The sequence below is a fragment of the Hydra vulgaris genome, chromosome 12 (genome assembly GCF_038396675.1).
Source record: "Hydra vulgaris chromosome 12, alternate assembly HydraT2T_AEP".
Classification (NCBI taxonomy): Eukaryota; Metazoa; Cnidaria; class Hydrozoa; order Anthoathecata; family Hydridae; genus Hydra; species Hydra vulgaris.
In genome coordinates this window covers 35529282-35550705 of record NC_088931.1, presented here as the reverse complement: position 1 = coordinate 35550705, position 21424 = coordinate 35529282, and the positions used below count along the sequence as shown (strand labels likewise).

The 21424-nt window shown below is 25.6% G+C and overlaps 1 protein-coding gene across 3 annotated transcripts in view; it reads right to left on the bottom strand.

Moving 5' to 3' along the window:
* The window catches only part of LOC100202979 (inositol 1,4,5-trisphosphate-gated calcium channel ITPR1), a 139702-nt gene that overhangs the window by 18288 nt on the left and 99990 nt on the right, over positions 1-21424 (bottom strand). For 2 of the 3 annotated variants that reach the window (XM_065813080.1, XM_065813079.1), the window contains exons 38-51: positions 21273-21381; positions 15407-15682; positions 15052-15277; positions 14022-14263; positions 13728-13928; positions 13440-13550; positions 6920-7015; positions 6618-6722; positions 6009-6122; positions 5711-5836; positions 2218-2284; positions 1972-2094; positions 1669-1841; positions 1395-1562 (exon numbers count right to left, since the gene is read on the bottom strand). In XM_065813080.1, the coding sequence (XP_065669152.1) occupies positions 1395-1562; positions 1669-1841; positions 1972-2094; positions 2218-2284; positions 5711-5836; positions 6009-6122; positions 6618-6722; positions 6920-7015; positions 13440-13550; positions 13728-13928; positions 14022-14263; positions 15052-15277; positions 15407-15682; positions 21273-21381 (2137 nt within the window). Of the gene's footprint in view, positions 1-622; positions 684-1394; positions 1563-1668; positions 1842-1971; positions 2095-2217; positions 2285-5710; positions 5837-6008; positions 6123-6617; positions 6723-6919; positions 7016-13439; positions 13551-13727; positions 13929-14021; positions 14264-15051; positions 15278-15406; positions 15683-21272; positions 21382-21424 lie in introns of all 3 variants that reach the window. The other variant, XM_065813081.1, reaches the window with a different exon arrangement.

Below are 21424 nucleotides of genomic sequence, written 5' to 3'. Positions count from 1 at the left end.
CTTAATCTGTAAAAAAAGCTAAACTTTGATAACTTTTAACCTGCTAACATAATTGAAAGCTTCGAATTCACTAGTTCAACATGTGTGTTATTGCATTAGTTCAACATATGTATCAATGCATAAATTCATCACGTGTGTGAGTGCACACTAGTTTAACATATACATCAATAATGGATAAACTCATCATGTGTGTGAATGCAAACTAGTTCAACACATACATCAATGCATAAACTCATCATGTGTGTGAATGCACACTAATTCAACATGTACATCAATGCATAAACTCATGTGTGTGAGTGCACACTAGTTCAACACATACATCAATGCATAAATTCATCATGTATGTGAATGCACGATAGTTCAACATGTACATCAATGCATAAACTCATCATGTGTGTGAGTGCACACTGGTTCAACACATACATCAATGCATAAATTCATCTTGTGTGTGAATGGACACTAGTTCAACACATACATCAATGTATAAATTCATCATGTGTGTGAATACACACTAGTTTAACATGTACATCAATGCATAAATTAAACATGTGTGTGAATGCACAAATTCAACGTGTCAATGCAATAGTTAAACGGTAAAAAAAAGTCTATTCTCTATTTCTACCTCATAATATTGATCCAATTTAATTTCACTATTGATAGTTTCTACTGGTGACTTGGTACAACTGTAATAACAAAAAAATAATGCACTGTAATAACAAAAAAAAAATATTAAACACTTTGAGAACATTTTGTAAAGCTTTATAAAACCTTCTGCATCATATTTTTTGTTTATAGTATTTCAGATTATTTAAGAAAACAATATTAACAACACTTAATGAACTTTTATTACTTATAGTAAGCTTCTAAACATTTCTGTAAACTTTTCATACATTTTCTTGTCATAAATTAAGGTTAATTCAATTAATGAATACTAATTAGTAAGATATTAGTTAAATTGCTACCAAGTATTATAATTGACAAAGCAAAAATTTTTAATTAGTTAACTCAAAACATATTCCAGCTAGTTTATGATAAAATAAAATGTCATTGATGAAAACATGCTAAAATAAGGATAAGCAAAAAAAAATTATATTATACATAGACTGATGAGAAAGGGTGAGAGCAAATAATATCTTTGTATAAAAAAAGAGGTTGGTTATTATACATAGAATGATAAGCTAGGGTGGTGGCAAGTATATTTACTTTTAAAAAATAAAGGAAAAAAAAAAATACTGATAATTATAATTTAATAAACAGTCTTTCATTGCTTCAAAGAAAAAATTATATAATACTAGGAATTATTTGCAGTAGATTAATCTAAAACACTATTAATGTTATTAAAAATTTTTTTAAACTTATAATCTTCTAAAAAAATGAATGAAAATTGATCTTACTAGTAAGCTATAAAAGAACTCATGCACAAAAAAACCCAAATAACTTGTAGCTAGACACATCAAGTTTGCAAAAACAAGTTTATCTTTTAACATCTTTGGTAAAGATTGTTGGACTAATGTACCATTGTTTGCAAAAAAACTAATTGCTAAAATGGATCGATTCAAAACCTGAAAAAATACGAAAAAAAAACAACCATTATTCATACATAAGAAATTGAGACTAAATTTCAAAAAACTAAAAAACTAAGTAGCAAAAAAAAATTAAAGATCTTACATTAATTAATCCTAAAATCAAGAGCGTTTGCTTAATACCCACAGAGAATATTAGACGTAGAATGACCGCTCCAGCTAATGTACGAATTCCAGATTGGCGAGGAACAGTTACACTTATAGCAAATGACAAGACAATTGTAATCCATATAAGTAGAGATAACCTACTATCAAGCTCTAATGAAAAAATAAAATGAACATTAAAAAAAAAAATCAGCATTATTTGTACTCTAACTCAAAGAGAAGTTTTAGGTAATTATTTTTAAATATTATACTAATTATAACAAAAGTTATCTAATAATATTACTGATTGGCTCATCTGAAAAGGGATAAAAAAATGCAACTAAAAGATTCACAACAATTGCTAGATTTAATGCAATTGCTTCCCAAAGGCCCCAATGACTGCTTATCCAAAACAGTTTTGGTTTTTCTAAAGAAACATAATATAAATTATGTATACTTTTTAACTAATTGTAACTAACCACTAATTTTTAAAAATTGTAACAAAGTTAAAAAGTATTTTCAAATCAAATAAAAAGAAAAAAATTCTGACCTCTTAACTTTTTTTGCCATTTCATCTCTTTAGTTAGTACTTCAGTTCTTCCGAAAAAGTCTGGGACCTAGATGTTAAAAATATATAAAAATACTTTAAAATAAAATAAAATAAAAATACTTTAAAAAATTAAAAAGCTCTTTATCAGTTTTTCATCAACAGATTTTCAACTGTTTTGTTTAAAAATCTAAAGTCATAAAAATCTAAAGTCATTAAAAATCATTGTTTTTACTTTTATTAAAAAAAAAAATGTAAACAATTTTGTGATAATAATCTTTTTTAGTTTGATTATTTTTTGAAGCTGAAAATTTTTAAAAGTTAACATCTTAGATAAGTTTTTATATAATTAAATTAAGTAAAAGTATCTGTTTATTATATAAACTTTTCCTTATTAAACTCTTTATTATAAATTACAATAATCATACAATACATTATTTTTATGGGTTATATATACCCTTGTTATTCAAGTCAGTAGCTGAAAAGAAATTTTTTTTTCTTAAGCAATACACATTAATTAAATTTTTTTATAATTCCTAACCCCAAAACATATTTACTTTTCATACTTCCCCCCTCACATATAAAGTTACAGTTTTTATAATATTATTACATGAATGTTATTGTAATAGCATAACTTATGAGTCATGTAATAAAATGACTGATAAATTATGTAATAACTTCATTAAATGCATAATAACATGACCAAATTATGTAAAAACTTCAATAATTGCGCAACAACATGACCAAAAAGTTATTACATAACTTATGGGTCACGTTATTACATGACTAATAATGATATAAAGGAATAAAAATATATCGACAAAAAACCATTTAGATAATGGGATTGCAATCAATAAAAATTGTATTTACATTCAAAATTTTATGTTTAAAATGAAAGCTGTCTAAAGGGGGACAAAAACTGAAAAACTAAAACTTTAAAAATATTTCATTTATAGTTACACAACAATATGTAACAAATTTTTGGATGGATGTTTTGATCTCTCTCATAATATTTAAAGTTGCTGATGTCAGTGATGTAATTTAGTTTGGATGTGTTATATTTAAAAACAAATATTAACTAGTTATAGAAAGTAAGGTTATTTTATGATGATTACAATCCTCTTTCAACTCTTAAAATCGGCAACACAAATCATGACAAACAAGGTCACTGTGTGAAGAAACAAGATTGCTTTTGTAATGTTTATGGTTATTATATCGTGTCAAAACAAGTGAAAGACAATATCACATATCTGATACTTCCAAAAAAGGTAACTCATTATAAAGTATGTTATGAAGTAGAAATTGGATTGAGACTGGTCGATGAACCATGTGCTTCTCATATCAATTGTGGAAATTGCAGGTCAACACTAGAAAGTTGGTTTCATGGCATAAGGAAATGCATACCCAAATCCATTCTTAGAACCTGGAGATTCTAGGTAAGGCAACTTGTGGATATTACAAAATATAAAATTTTGAGAAATAAGAAGAGTTTAGCGCATCTTGATATTCTCACATTGTTTCAGTGTCTCACAACAATCTGCTTATTCCAGTTTCTCTATACCATGAAGTAATACAACTTCTTATGCAAAAGTTTATAACTTGATAAGAAATTATAGAGATATCGAAATGAAGTAAAGGTAAGGATGAGTTGTTATTGATTTTTAAGAAAGAGTGGAATTTGATAAATCTAGTTTGTAAAGTATCTGCTTTTTGTAAAAGAGATTTCTACACAATTCACAAGTCTCTGTGTCATTGCAGAGATTTTAAGATGCTTGACTTTCTGTCCTTCTTTCTTTGCCTTTGTGTCTTTCTCTAAGTCAGAAAAACTGCAGAAGCAATTACCAGCAGTACATAAGACAAAATTGGCTATTGTGAAAAATATCTGCAACCTGAAGCATACAGTATTAAGCAGCTCAATTCTTCTAAGAAAGTCTTGTTACCAACTCTCCACATTAAGTTGAGTTTAATAAAGAAATGTGTGAATGCTCTAAATTGAAATGAGAAACGCTCAAAAAGATAAAAGCTATGTTTCCAGTAGCTTAAGTCAAAGAATTTCTATTTTTCCACAAGTGAAGCCGATGATACTCATAATATACTAACAGAACTTTTAAGCAATTACTAAAGTCTAGGATCCAGATTATTAACCAAGATGCAAATCTGCATTTTTATTTCTTTAAGCTGAAAAAGAAATCTTTATGTTAATTAATGTAAACTTATCTTGGCAATGTAAACTGAAAATTTTAGCAATATTCTGTTCCATCATATAGGACATCTTAGGATTTTATCAAATATGCAGAATGGCTTTTATCTAAATCCTAAAGATTACAGTTGTAGTTTAAGACTGAGATCATGTCTAAAGAGACATTAGAGACAAGAGATAGTACTATATCATTTATACAACTATTATCTATACAACTATTATTTATAGGATTGTTTTCTATATGGCACTATTATCTAGTAACTCTAATATCTGTATGACTATTATCTATATGACTATTATCTACACGATATTATTATCTATAAAACTGAGTAGCATTTTAGAGACTTCATCCTGTGTAACAATCTTCACAAATATTTGGAACAACTGAAGCACTCATTGGATTATAAATGATCAGATATCTTGATTGACTTTGCCCATTAACAAGCGGGCAGAGTCAATCAAATTCAATCTTTTTGCAACCAGACATGCAAAGTGATGTAATCTTTAGTCACTATTTTTTATCACCATAAAAGAGTTTTAGTGTTTCAGAATCAGAGTTCAACAGTTTTCTGTTCATAACTCTCGAAAAGAATTTATAAAAAAGTCAAGTTAGTCTAGTCAGAAACTTGGTTTTGAGTGTGGCAAATGTACTGACAGTAAAGAGAAAAAGAGAAATGCAATAAAAGAGATAAAAACGAATTGCTGTAAAAAGAACTTCAAAAAAGTGCTTCTGATGTAGGTGTATACATTTGGGTATGTTGGTGAAAGATTTAAGTGCAATGCATGTAGAGATATAGACGTAGAATTTGTCTAATGCAGAATTAGATAAATGTCAAGTTCAGAAAACATTAGAAAAAACCAATAAAAAAGAAAAAGATAAATAATAAAAAAAACACAATATAAAATTTTTTTTACTTAAAACTTTTATTTAGAACATCAAAATACTTTGTTTACAAATTCAGTAGCTACTAACAAAAAAATAAGTCTAACAAAAATATCAATGAATTAATTTCATCTTGAATGGTGTTAAATATTTTTTATTCCAAAACTTAATAAGTTTAATTCAACAAGTATATATTTATGAGATAAAATATGTAAAGTATGAACTAACTGAATTATCTAAACAAATTTTAAAATAAGTTTTAATTAAAGTATTATGAAATTTTGAGATTGTAATCACTAGCAAATTAATCTTCATAATACTAAAAACCAAAGTAAGAAACTAATAACATTGAATGATTGCATGTATAGTATATTAAAGTAAAAAGTTAAAAAAAGATGGTGTAACAGATATACCTTGCTGTTATGCTCATCTCTCTCACATGAAAGAAATACATCTTCCTTTACTTTATGCGTAAGGAACTTGCATATTGATGGAATAGGAAAAACAATTTGTTCAAGAACACGATCTTTTCGTACAACCTATAAATAAATTAAATTCATCTATGCAATAAATTTTAAATGTATTTCATGTTTAAGTTTTTAAAACAATAATTTTAACAGCAATGTTTAAATAATATAAGACAAAAAAAAATTATAAATTTAACAAAATAGCTCAGCCATAAACAACTAAAACTTTACTGATTAAATCTACCTCAATTTGTGCTGTGTATTTCGAGTAATATTCTAATGCTGAATCTATTGGTTCTTCTTCATTACATTCTTCAACTTTCAAAAGATCTGCAAGTTCCTTGTTATGTTTGGATAACTAAGTTTAAATACATTTACAAAAACTTGTTAAAAGGCAGGTCAAATGCAAACTTCGTTATTTAATATTTGTAGTACAGAAATGAATATAATTTAAAGTTTCACATATTTTGAAAAAGTTTAAATAAAATTCCAGTCAAGTTTTAAACTTTTAAAATCTTGTTTTATAAAAATACAAAATATAAACAAAAACATATTATATAAAAATTTATATTAAAGACCAGAGCTTGTAATAAAAAAATAAGAATTAAATAACAAATATAAATAAAGTATAGATTATCAAAATATATAGTATACAAAATATATAAAACTAATATATAAATAACAAAATATATAAAACTAAATAGATTATGATATAAAAAAATATATACAAACCATAGTTTTATAAAATTATAAAATATAGAATTAATAATTATAAAAATAAAATTAAAAAAAGACTACTGTTTGTCGTTTTATTTTATTTTATATAAAAATTTAAATTTATATAAAAACCTACTTGATGTGCAAGAATGTACACGTTATGGCCTACATCTCTTGGAGATATCTCACTATCTTCAACATTAATAGCTTCTTGATGATACGCTTGACGAAAAACATCCACCTTAAAAAATAACTCAGATATAAATAAAACTTAAATAAAATTAAAAGAAAAAAAGAAAAAAAAAGGTAAAATGAAGCAGTAAAACAGTATTAATTTTAAAACAATAATAATAATAAAAAATCTAAATGTGTATTTTAAATTTTTGTTAAAAAAAAATTATTTTAAAATGTTTAAAGTAAGGCAAAATAAAAATAAACCAGTAGTTGTGGACTCATGTTGAATAAAATTTTTTGTGCATTTTGACCATCATTTCTACTTTCCATGATTGCCAGTAAAAGTTTTGATGCATTATCCTAAATCATAAAAAAACCTCACTAAAAATTTTTAATAAATTATGTCCTCTAATGGATAGATATCTCCCTAAAATATATTACTGACAATCCTTCTAGAGAAACCCAGATGTATCATCTTAAGGCATATCTTACTAGAAAGACAAGATATATGTTCTTAGTTATTGTCAGATCCTAAATAAATAACATCATAAAGGTGTGAATCAAAATTTGTAAATTAGGATACATTTTGTAATGTTTTTAAAGTTTTACTTTCATTTTCAAAATGAACTTTGATTTACATTTTGTCAATCCAAGTTCTTGTGTAACAAATAAGTGTTATAAATTACCAAAAAAAGTATTATTAGTATTTTTTCAAATGTTGGATAGCATCTAGATTTTAATATAACTTGATAATGACAAAGGGCAGAGTTAACCAAACTAATAAAAACATTTATAGGGATATTTTCTCAACAATCAGAAGGCATCTTGAATAAATTATTTTTAGTCAGTTTTTCGCCCTTCAATCGGTGATCAACATATTTTCAAATATGTTGTTTAGGATTTAAATTAGGGCCAAGTCTAAAACTCAAATTTTGTAAATGTGTGTGTAAGTGTGTATGTATGTATATATATATATATATATATATATATATATATATATATATATATATATATATATATATATATATATATATATATATACATATATATATATATATATATATATACATATATATATATATACATATATATATATATATATATATATATATATATATATATATATATATATATATATATATATATATATATATATATATATATATATATACACACTCACAAACACATTATATACAAATTCAAGTTGGTTCAAAAAAAACCTGCAGCTTTTGGTACTACAGTGCTTTGGATAGAAACTTAGCATGATGAGCTGCTCTGGTTTTTTTTAGTTTATTGATGATGGAGAAAAGTAACTCACAACAAGTTCAGCAAGCTCATTTCTATCTTCACTGTCTATCTTTATTTTCTTTTATCTGTGCAACGTATTCTTGACAAAAACTCAAAGACTTGATAAGATTTGTTTGATTGAATTCAAACCAGGATTTTCAAAAAGTTTTTATATTTCTAAACATTAGATTATTTAGTGCTGTGGAATTTTCATCTGAAACTGAATTAAAAAATAAACCATTCTTAATTCACATATATGATGCCTGCATGCAATAGGTAAAAGATATTTGCTGATACTATTGGATATTCTGATTAAAGAACCTTTCATTAATCCAGTGTTACTTCCAGTAGTATCAAAACACATTCCTCCTACTTTGGATTCAAGGTTATACTCCTTAAGAAGTTCCATTACACTGGTCTTTATAAATGTTTACAAGAACAGTCAGTCTATCAATTTTAATTATTTTTCCTTTGTTTAGTTCAATTAATGTTTTGCCATCAAAATGCACTATGTACGGATATAGGGATTCATTCATTTCTTGTTGAATATTTTCTTTTGCTATATTATGATTAGCATTTTTTTTTTAAACTGCTGCAGACTGGCTGCATTTAAAATCTGTCAGATCAACTCCTGGTTGAGTTTAAGTTGCAACTGTAACTTTGTGTAAAACAATTGGAAGTTATCACTGATTGTAGCCATAAGAGTTAAATTACCAGCAAAAATATCAATGGGAATTTTAGAAGTGACTTTTTGTTAAAAAGGTTCTCTTTTAAACTGATCACCAGGACCAAAATCAGAATCACACAAGGTGTCTTCACAAGTATTTTTATTACCTCTTAATTTTTTATATAACTGTTTCACTTACAGCTTTCTTTTTTTTGCTAGTTTCTGTTGCCTAAAAAAGTCAAAAAATCTCCATTCTTATTGGAAGCTGACAACCTTACTTACAAAAAAAAAAAAATTTTTTTTTTTACTAAAGGAATTAATTATAAAACTAAGGATTACGTTTTATGGCTTGCTTAGCTTCTTAGATAATAAATTTTTAAATCTTCTTCCTTGATATACATTTTTAAAGTAACTTATTTAATTTTTGCTAATCTTAAAAATTCAATTTAAAAATATTATTGTAAAATAATTTACAACTACAACAAATGGAACCATTCAATTGTTCTTTAGACTTCTATAGCTGGATCTCATCAGATTCCCAGTTAAAAGAAGTTTCTTAATTTCATAGAAAATCTACATTACTAATTCAAAAAAAAAAAAAGTATTTATTCTGGGCAACTAGTTATAAAAATTTGTCAGTTAGGTAAATACATTAAGTCTTTTTATTTTTAATCATATAATATAATTTTTTTAATTCAAAATGAAAAATTTTAAATATCTTTATCTCGCTTATATAGGTAAAAATAAACGTAATAGAAAAAAAATCTCAATTTTTTTAAATTATCTTACACTCCCTATTCCCCAAGACTTGTAAAATTGGTTGTTTTTGATATCAGTGTTTCACAGGAAGATGTGTGATTGCGCGCAATTATATGACCACACAAAAAATACTTTGTTTTGACGATTTGACCACGGCTTTTAACATGCTAAAAAAATTTACTTATCTGAAAAAAAAGTTTACTTTAAAGAAGAAAAAAAAACTTAACGAAAGAGCAAATAAAAAAAACCCAACTAAAACAAAGCTCAACAAACTAAAATGCTTAGTTTATTTAAATCATGTTTTTAATTATGTTCGGAATAATTATTTATCTTATATTATCGGAAACCCCTAAAATAAAAAGAATAATTTACTTTTAATGATTGTTTAAAAAATACTCACGCTTAATTTAAATTAAAGTGTTTTTTTTTACCAATTTAAAAATATCATTTTCCATGAAAAAACTAGTAAATAATTACGCATTAAAAAACTATAACATTCTTTGTTTTGACGCTTGTATTTTGTTTTTTTAGTTAAATTTGTTTCAAAATATTAACATTTATCATAAAAAATACATATTAATACAAATGAAAAAATAACTAGTAAATCAAACAAAAATTCTTTTTTCAAATCCATGCTTTATGCAAGCAGAATTCTATTGGGCCTAAAAATTCTTTTTTTGTTATCTTTTGTAGAAGGAAAAATTACTGTTTTTGTTTTTTTTAAATTTAAAAATTACTGTTTTTACTAAATTTTTGTTTTTTAACTTAATAACTTAAGACTTAAAAAACAATAGGTTTTGAATCGCTGCGCTTTAATGTCTTCGAAACTGCAAATAATTTGCAAATCAATGATTTTTGTGACGTAATACGCAATTCATATCAAATAAATAAAATGTATGGGAAAATACAAATTAAATTTTTGTTAACTTAATTAACTTTTTTTGGTCAAATTTTTCCATTTCCTTGTATTGTCATCGAAAATGATTAAGTGTGCAAAATTTGAGCAAAATTGGTTGAGAAAAAAGCTTTCAAAAATTGATTTCAAATTTTGTGGCACACAAACATATATATATATATATATATATATATATATATATATATATATATATATATATATATATATATATATATATATATATATATATATATATATATATATATATATAGAAAGTAACCTTATATAAAGCATGGAAAAAAACCATTTATTAATACTTTAATATAAAAATTCATTAGAAGTGTTTGTTACTTTATTAAAAAGCGTTTCAATAATATAAAAGCATTATAGATCAAACTTATTTAATTGAAATGGCTTGCAAAAACATTTATCTTTTATTTTCAACAAAAAAAAAAATTTTTTTAAATGAATTTTTTTATCTTTTTAACTTCAATGATTCTTATATTACAACTCGTTAAAAAGACTTAGAAAGTCATCGTTTATAAAAACAAAATAATTTTTTATTATAAGAGATAAAGAGTTTTTTTTTATTATTTATCAGTTACCGAAAACATATTTGTGATCATAATTTATTTTCATAAATTAAACAACATCATTAAAACTTTACGTTATTGAATTAACAATAAACAAAATATCTTATTAATAAAATATTTACATCAAAATAAATTGTGCATTTTTTAAACTATTATGACAAAAAATAATTTTTATACTTAAAAGGAATTTATAAATTTAATTCCTTAAGATAAAACTTAAAACACTTTATTTTTTTTAACTAATTTTTACAAAAAAATTATTCAACAAACTGTTTCTTTAACAAAAAATCTATTAGTTTACAAATGCGGTTAAATGCTTTTAATTACGACTTTATTTCTTCTGAATAAACATAAACAATATTAAAAGATAATTTAAGTACTCTAAAAGATAAAAGTTTTTGCGTAACGCAAAACTGCTGAACGCGTAGGCAAATCGCCTTTTCGCAGGCAAAATGCGAGCTGCGCAACGCTTCTTAACAAGGCCTATATATATATATATATATATATATTTTTTTGTTTTTGTTTTGTTATTTCACCTCCCCAAGGCCACTACAGATAAGGAGGCTACTTAATTGTGGTTATAACCCTCTCTCAACTCTTTAACTCCGAAACACGAACCTTGACGAACAAGGCCGCTGCGCGGAGTATCTTGGAAAGTATAGGACATCATCTTCATTTTGTCAATTTTACAGTAGTGTCCAGATATATCCAGATGTCGTATACCTCTGAATAGAAGTGAACATAGTGTTATATTCTTCACAACTACTGTTGATATTACAAATATTTGGAGTTATATACCCCTAAATAGATCTTAATACATAATTTTTGTAATAATAATGTCATTTTGGGAAAAACGGAGATTATGTCTTATACCTCCAATATACATATATAGACCTCGGAGTTTTGTAATAATAATGTCATACAAAATGACATTATTATTACAAAAATTATTTATAATTTGAAATGTGTTAATAACCAATATAAATAAAGTAGTTATCAAACAAATAAACACTGCATATGAAATATTTATTTCTTTTATTGTTACTATTATTATTAATTATAATGAAGATTCACTAAATTTAAGTTTAATATTTTTTAGCACTTGAGTTTTTTGCTTTATAACAATGGTAATAAAACAAAAAACTTTTATTAAAGATGATTGGGATTTTTTAAGAAAGATACCAAGAAATTTAGAGAAATTTAGAGAAATTTGTATTTTGACATGTGACATAGTTAATCTCTATACTAGTATTTCCTACAAGTTAGAATTAGAAGCTTTAAAGTTTTGGATTAGGAAACATAAAGATATAATAGATGAAAGATTTACTCAAGAATTTATATTAGCATCTTTTATTTAAAAAAACAATAACTTTCTGTTTAATTACAAAATGTATCACCAAATTACAGGAACAGCAATGGGTACTAATTTTGCTCCACACTATGCATGTCTCACAATTGATTTTTTAGAAGAAACAAAACTTTTTCCTAAAATCTTACCTAAGTACTTTTCCAATCAAGAAGTTAACGATATAAAACAATTTTATTATAGATGACGGTTTCATAACCTGGGAAAAACAATTGGATATCGTAAAGTTTATAAATTCTTTAACTAATATAGATAATTCAATCAGTTTTTCAACAGACCAGGGCGAAAAATTTATAAAAGATTTAGAAAAATTTACACTTACAATGTAATTAATTTTTTAAACATTTAAACATTGTTATTCTTGAAAATAGTAATAAAATAAAAACATTTATTATAAAGAAACCTCGTGATTACTTAAATTATAAGTCATCATCTTTATCACATAAAAAAAACATACCTTTTAATCTGGCTAAAAGAATAATTGTTTTCACATCTGATTACAAAATGAAAAACAACGATTAGCAGAGCTAAGAACATGGCTAAAAGAATGTGAATATCCTGATAACATTATAGAAAAAGCTCTTCACAATGCAAAACTTTTTTTTTGGAACTCAAAAATGAAAAGAATTTAATTTCCTATGAAAAATATCTCTACAAACAAAAACATGACACTTTTAATTGATGTTTCCTGTTTAAAATCAAATTAAAAAAAAGATTATAATAATTATCAAGATTAAACAATGGATAATTATCATTTCCTGTTTAAAAATAGGAAAGTATTATTTTGATAACAAAAATAACACTGATTTTTTGAAAGGTCTCTAGTGCTAAAAAATATTAAACTTAAATTTAGTGTATCTTTATTAAAATTACTTAATAGTAACAATAAAAGAAATAAATACTTAATATGCAGTGTTTATTTGTTTGACAACTACTATATATATAGTAGTTGTTATATATATATATATATATATATATATATATATATATATATATATATATATATATATATATATATACATATATATATATATATATATATATATATATATATATATATATATATATATATATATATATATATATATATATATATATATATATGCATATGTATAATGCTATAAAAATATGTATAAACTTATTTATGAAAAATATTTAAAAAAAAAATTAATTAAAAGGTGGCTATAACAACAACAACAGCAACAACAAAAATTTACTTTTAGTTCCATGACCAAATCCATTCTATGTTTGCTTAAGGGATTTATGTCATTCACAATCAGTTGAATAATAATGTCAATTCCATTGCTCTCATGGCTGACAATAGAATCCTTAAAAAATTTAATCAAATAAACATAATACAAAAATCTAAAACACTTCTTTTAGTTTTTTTAAGAAAATATTTAAATCTTAAATGGCTTTTGAAATATTCTTTGTAGTTTAACACTAAAATTAATTTTTCACATTATCATACAGATAAAAATAAAGTTTATCATTTATAACCAAACCTGATTGAGATGACATGGCCCTTGACAATACTCTGTTAGAGTACATAAACATTGGTTAATCAAAGCTACGTTCTGCTCATTAATGTAAAGTCCAAGCAGCCCTAGACCTCCTGTTGTACTTCCACAAATGCAATCAAGAAAAGATAATGTTTCAAGAACAAGATTGTGGTTAGTTTTATTTTCTTGCTTACGCAAATAATTCTAAAATAATAAATAAAAAATTTTAAAGTTAACAAAGCTTCAAAAATATATATATCAAATTTATTGTTTTTTTTTTATATACTTTTTTTTTACCTGCATATCAGCATTGTGATTTTCACACAATAATTGTAAAAATCTGAATATGGGTTGAATAATATAGATATCATTAGAAAGAAATTGTGGATTTGCAGATGATTTAACTGAATCATTATAGCCTCTGCCTTCAACAGCATCACCCTCTCGACCTTTACGAACAACACTAAACGCTTTATTTGTCTGACTAGCTGCCTCGGCAAGCTGTTCTTTAACATCTTCACTAAGTGAAACTGACATTCCTAAAATATTATCTTATTATTTTATGATCTTATAGAATTATGGGTAAAAGTATTAAATCTAGGATTAGGATTAAGTAATGCAATGAAAAAAAAAAATAGTAATGATAACAATAATAACAGTAATGAAGTAACAGGGAATATAGAGGGAAGAAATATACTAATCCAACCTAAATAATAAAGTACCAATAAATAAACAACCTTGTTCTTTTTCTTTCTGAATAAATTTTTTTTCTGTAGGTTTTTAAATAAATAATTTTGCAAACAACTACCTCATTTTTATCAAAGTTTTGCATGTTTTTTTGTTTGCTAATTTATTTTTTTGCTATTTATTTGTATTTAGATGTTATATATTGACGCATTTGAATTTGTGTAGCTAAGCAAATCCTAATCAAATTTTCTTAAAACAAAAAACTTTTGAAAACAGTTCAACTAATAGAATATTTAAAAAAATTGACAGGATTTAATAAAATCTGCTTTTGTTTATAATGTTGTTACACTATCTAATTGTTTTAACATTTGATAATATTTGTATGAACTGTTGTAATTTGTCACAATTGTTAAAAATTGAAAAAATATTTATAAAAATAAAACTTTCCTAAACAATTTTATTTTAAAGTTAATATTTAATTTAAATTTTTATTTTAAATTATCTTATTTTAAGAAGCAGAAAATAGTGATCTTTTTTAAATTAATCTATAATACAAACCAAGAACATGGGGATCTCTAGAATTAATTTATAATACAAACCAAAAACATGGGAACCTTTAGAATTAATCTATAATACAAACCAAGAACATGGGAATCTCTAGAATTTCCAAAATTGGCTGTTGCTCTTCTAGATAATGGATCTCTAACTTTTTCATTTTCTTTATCTTCTTCTTTTTTTCTTAAAGCAGCATCTGTATTTACAGTGATTGTAGAACGAATCTCTTCTTTAGCATCTGTGATTTGTTCGTATATACTTCGAAAAAAGGCTTCAGTTTTTGATGTTACAAATCTCCTCAAAAAAGATTGCTGTAATAAAAATATGTTTTAAAATTGCAAAAATACAAATATAACATGGAAAACTAAAATATGAACTACAATTTAGGAATATAAACAAAGGATTTTCAAAATAAAATTAATTATATATAAAAAAAATACCTGAACAGTACCATTTCCACCCTCTAACAAACATATTGCTAATTGTATGCAGTCATAAAATACGCTATTTGTTGGACCTGCCATTATAATATTAATAATAAGATCAGTTCCTCCAATATAATCCATTTGGCATTGCATATCATACAAACTTCTATTAGCTCGAGTTAAAAAAACAACCCCATGTTGCTTAGCAGCAGCATTGTTTTCACCAGAAGCAAGTAAAGCAGGATCGGATTTAAAGTACAACTTTAGCAGACTTTTCCGAAGTCTTTCTCCCTGCATATTCATAAACATTTAATATTAAAGTATTTAACATTGTTATAGTACAAACAAAATAAATAAAAATATTTAATTCATTTTTATATACCCCTAAAATGTAGAAATATGTTGGCAGAATTCTATTAATAGATATTCAACAAGAAAACTACATTAAAAATAAAAAATGCAGACAACAATATTACTAACCCTTACTGTAATATTAATTATAAGATTACTCACTAAATGAAGAGGGAGAGGAGCCCCCATTTTGGAGAAAAAAATACTGCATACAAAAAAAAGAAAAATATGGAATATATATATATATATATATATATATATATATATATATATATATATATATATATATATATATATATATATATATATATATAATGCTTTATAAATGTTTAGTTTTTTAAAAACTGTAAATTCTCTTTTTATCACTAAACCTAAAGGTTGTTATTCAATAAAAAATATTTATGTTGATCTTAAAATTATAATATATAAACTCATTATAAAACCATATCATTACTATTATTACTACTATTTTTATTATAGTAATGATATGGTCTACTATACTATCTATAATTTTATATAATATTGCGCATTGTATAAAGCATTAAAATCGATAAAACATTAAACATTAAAATTGCTTTAGTATAACTTTAGTATTTTAATAGTTGATTTTTAAATTATTATATAAATTTTTCAGACATTTAGTAATTATTATTTCTTTCCTATAACTTATTTTTTTATTTATAATGCTTAAATTATCCCGTGTTTAAACAGTAAGTTTTGACTATTATCATTTTTGCAGCAGTAAATTTATTGTTTTGCTTTTTAATTATTTTTGAAATATGATAAATTTCATTAAAACAGAATTCACGGTTTTTAATAAACTAAGAATTTGTGGACCAGAACTATTTCCAGGCATCACATTTTGCTATCACTTAAGTCAAGCCTCAGTACATATATATATATGTATATATATATATATATATATATATATATATATATATATATATATATATATATATATATATATATATATATATATATATATATACACACACAGTACTAGCCAATGAATTAGGAATTTAGAAGGATTTGATTAGATCTAGCATATTCAGTCTTACTTTGGCTATATTCTAATTTTTGTTTATTACATTCGGCTACAAGGCATAGAAACCCACGAAGAAACCCAAGCTGACGGTTGCAATGAAGGAGAAGAGGCTGACGTGGGCGCGTCGACACGCCGATTGGACCAAAGACGACTGGTCAAAGGTAAGTAGTTTACATACTCTTATAAAAGTCAGAAACATATTGTCCACTTTATGAGGATAATAATATTTATTTTTCCATTAGTTTTGTAGTTTTGTCATGTTATTATGTGTATTTTCCATATCATAAAATACGTTATGTAATACCGTACTGAGTACCGTTATTTTACAGGTTAATATTTGTTATTCAGGTGTGCTTCTCTGATGAGTTTGCGCTGGAAGTCATGGCTGAGAGGGCACAATTTGTTCAAAGGAAGAAGGAAGAGGCAAACCTCCCAGAATGTATCCTGGAAACTGTAAAACACCCACAAAATATCATGTTTTGGAGTGTTATTTCTGTCAACGGACTGGGGCGTCTGTATTATGTGGAAGGGATCATGCAACAGGACCAATACAAGAGTGTACTGGAAACACGTCTCATACCACAGGTAAAAGAATGGTATCCACGTGGAGATGCAATATTCATGCAGGATGGAGCTCCATGCCACACAGCTGAATCCGTGATGAGATTCCTGAAGGACCAGAAGATTCCTGTTCTGGGATGGCCGGGCAACAGTCCCGACCTCAACCCGATCGAGAGGCTGTGGAGGGAAGTTCTAAAAACTGCATCTACTAACAAAACAGAATTAACTGAAAAACTAATTAATACATGGCACCACAGTGATCGTATCCATCGTCTCTGTGTGGAATTTATCCAGTCGATGCCTCGTCGCATTTGAGCCATGTTAAGAAATAAGGGTGAACACATCAAATATTAAGCAGCAAACTTAATGATCTTTCAGAATTTTGCATTTGTGACATTTTTTACATGGTGCTTCAATATTTAAGTCTTATTTAAGTCATTTTTAATGTTTTTTTTTGAATTGTTAAGTTATTCTTGTTCTATTATAATTTTTTGCAATAAATGTGATAATTCCTAATTCATTGGCCAGCACTATATATATATATATATATATATATATATATATATATATATATATATATATATATATATATATATATATATATATATATATATATATATATAGTCCGCACCAAATGAATAGCATATGCAATAATTTAGTAATAAAAATAGGTGTATGAACGTAATAAATTTAACACAATATTCAATACATATTTAACACAATTTAGCACAAGAAATAAAATACAAAAAAAGGACAATATTATCTTTGTTTTTGTTTAAAACATGTAAAAAACAAAAAATGAATAAAATGAAAAATCCATTATGTGCCAAACCAATAGCACACACACACCATTTCAGCAGGTTTACAAAGACGTAGAAACGTACCTAATAATCAATCTTCTTACCTTTCTTCATAATAACTTGAATGCAATGCTTAGGATGGAGGAAATCTCTGCATCACCGGCATTGACATACGCTTCACATACCTTAGATGTTAGGCTTCACATAACGTTCTTCGTATCGTACGCAATGACATATCAATACCCAGCTGAATGTGTATCAATCGGGCACTACAGCCGATATTTGAAGCCACTTGTAGTATGCGACGTTTGTCACGCTTGGTTAATTTTGAAGCATTTTGGTTGGATTTTATTTTCAAATATGAATCAGGATCCTTCAAAATCTTCTTGACCGCCTTCCAACTTCGCTGTATATTTTTCGATATCTCAGACGTTGTTACATTGACAGCCTTGAATGCCTTGATCATAGTGACTTCTTCTGCATTTAACTTAGCTCCACGTCCCATAGTAGTCCTCTGTAACACATATAATTAGTTCACATGGCCCTTTGGTCTACGTTAATATGTGTCACTTACCTAGCGTTAGCAATTCGCCTCTTGCAATCAAATGTTAAATAACTGACATGTGCTATTTGTTTGTCACCAGAAAATATCATATCCGCGTGTTTGATGCAGAAAAACATTTAGTGCCAAAAGAGGTATGTTTCTTATTACTTCTCTGATTATGACTATTTTTAGATATTTTAATGTTTAAAACAGTATAAAATGAATAAAAAATATTATATTTATAGTGAGTGCTACTTATTTGGTGCAGACTTTGAATATTTTAAATTTTATCAAAAAATATTGTTATTTTTTGTATAACATTGTTTAATCTTTTACACGGTAGGCGATTACAAAAATTATAATAGTTAGCACCGTTTATAAAAATATTTTTTCGGTCGTGTTTTATTTTGTGAAGTTTTCTCTCTAAAAAAACATTTCAGTTCAACTCAATTACCAATTAAAGGTAATTTAACCCTAAGAAGTATTTATTTGATATGATTTTTATACTTTATTTATTATGTGAAATGAATTTAACCCTAGGGAGTATTTATTTGATATGTTTTTTATACTTTATTTATTATGTGAAATGAACTCGATTAGAAAGATGCAAGGTTCAAAAAAGAAAAAAAATATTCGAAAAAAGCTTTTGTATTCAGAAGAACAACATCATGCAGCACTAAGAGCTTTAAATAAAGTTGAAAAAATTTTATGTGTCAGCAAAAAGTTTAATGTTCCTGAAAGTACCTTACGCGACAAATTATCTGGAAAAGCCAGCCCAAACGGCAAAACTCTGGCTTTAAATCTTATCTTGGAGAAGAAATAGAGAATGAATTGGTTGCTTGGTTAATGCAGTGCACTAACATGGGTTTTGAGATAACAAAAAAGTTATTATAAAAAAAAAAATAGTCATAGGGCGAGGTATAAAAACACCATTTAAAGATGATATCCCAAGTAAAAACTGGTTTTATAAATTTATGCGTTGTCATAAGGAATTATCGCAAAATCGAGCTGAGCATATTAGTCTAGCTAGAGGTATTATAACTGAAACATCGATAATAAAATGGTTTAATGAGGTGTATGAATTATTAGACGATGATGCACAATACCTTAATGATCCATCTCGTTTTAATTTTGAATTGCTCTTCAGAAAGAATTCATTTGATTTCGTTGTTTCCTAATGCTACACACATCTTACAACCATTAGATGTGTCAGTTTTCAGACCAATGAAAAAAAAAGGTAGAACATTTGTCAGCAATTTAAATTGCAGAACAATTTCAATAAAATTTGCAAAAAAAATGTACCAATGTTGTTGAATAATTTTGTTATGGATCCAAATATGAAAAAAAATATTATTAACGAATTTAGGTCAACAGGAATATTCCCATTTAATATGAACAATGTTGATTATAAAAAAGTAATTCAACGTGCTAAATTGAATTCCACAATTGATGATAATGAAACGAATCTTTCAAGCCATAATAACGTGGGAAAATTATTTTTAAACGTTCCACCTGAAGTATTGCTACAGTTTGAAAAAACTGGAAATAAAGAATGGGTAAAACTGACTTCAGAGAATTATTTAATTTTTGGAAAAAACTTAAATTTAACAATAGCTCCAAACAAACCATAAATTTAATAGAAGCCAACAATAATGTATCGAAAAATGAAATCGATAAAGAATTGTATTTAGATATTAGCAATACGCAAAATGAAATCGTATCTAATAATGTTAGCGAATTTGGAAAAAGCGTAATAATTAATGAATCCGGTGAAAGTAAATCAGCAGCAGATCCACCAGATTCAAATAAACAAATTATAAAAGATGTTATCCCATTACACAACTTTCTTTAATGGCCTAAACAACCAACCACGAAAAAAATGCTGAAACAAGTTGAACGATTACCAAGCATTGTAACTTCATCCAAATGGTTAGAGATTCAAATAACTAGAGAAAATGCAAAGGAAGAAGAAGATATCAAAAAAATTGAACGTAAAAATAAAGCTGCTGAAAAAAAAAGAATTAAAAGAAAAAGAAAAACAAGAAAAATCTAAAAGAAAACAAGCTGTAACAAAAGAAATTAAAAATAAAAGACAAAAAAACATTCAAATAAAGAACTTAAAAAGAAAAAAGTTTAAACTCAGAAAAAAGCTTTGGGTGATATTTTTATAACCAATGTCTTCTTTGTTTTGTAATCATATTAAATTTGTGTATTTGTTTCTTGATTTAAATATATAAAAGTTAAATTAAAATATACGATTTTTTTTTCATACACGGTAGGTGGAGAATCGATTACGGTAGGTGGTGCTTTATCACGGTAGGTGAAGAAACGTACTAGATCTTACAAAAAATTAAAAATAACATTAAAAAAATAACTTTACTCAAATTCGAATTATATAATTTAGTTAATAATTGAGTATAAAATATTAATTCGAAAACCCTAAATAAAAATCTGTTATGCTTTTGAAGTTAAGAAGTTTTGAAGTTAAAAGTTTTCTTAAAGTCGCGGTAGGTGGTACCATGACCCTACATTGATTTTTTAAAAGAATTTTATGAATTTAAATAAACAAAGATTAAAAACCTTTTCACCAAAGTGAACTTCTTTTTGTAGCATTTGCTGCAAAACTCTAAGGATTTTTATGCACAATGCCTCATTGTCAACCATAAGCAAACTAGCATGGTAAATCAATCTAAATTTATAAATATTTTTTAAATTTACAAATATTAACTTTA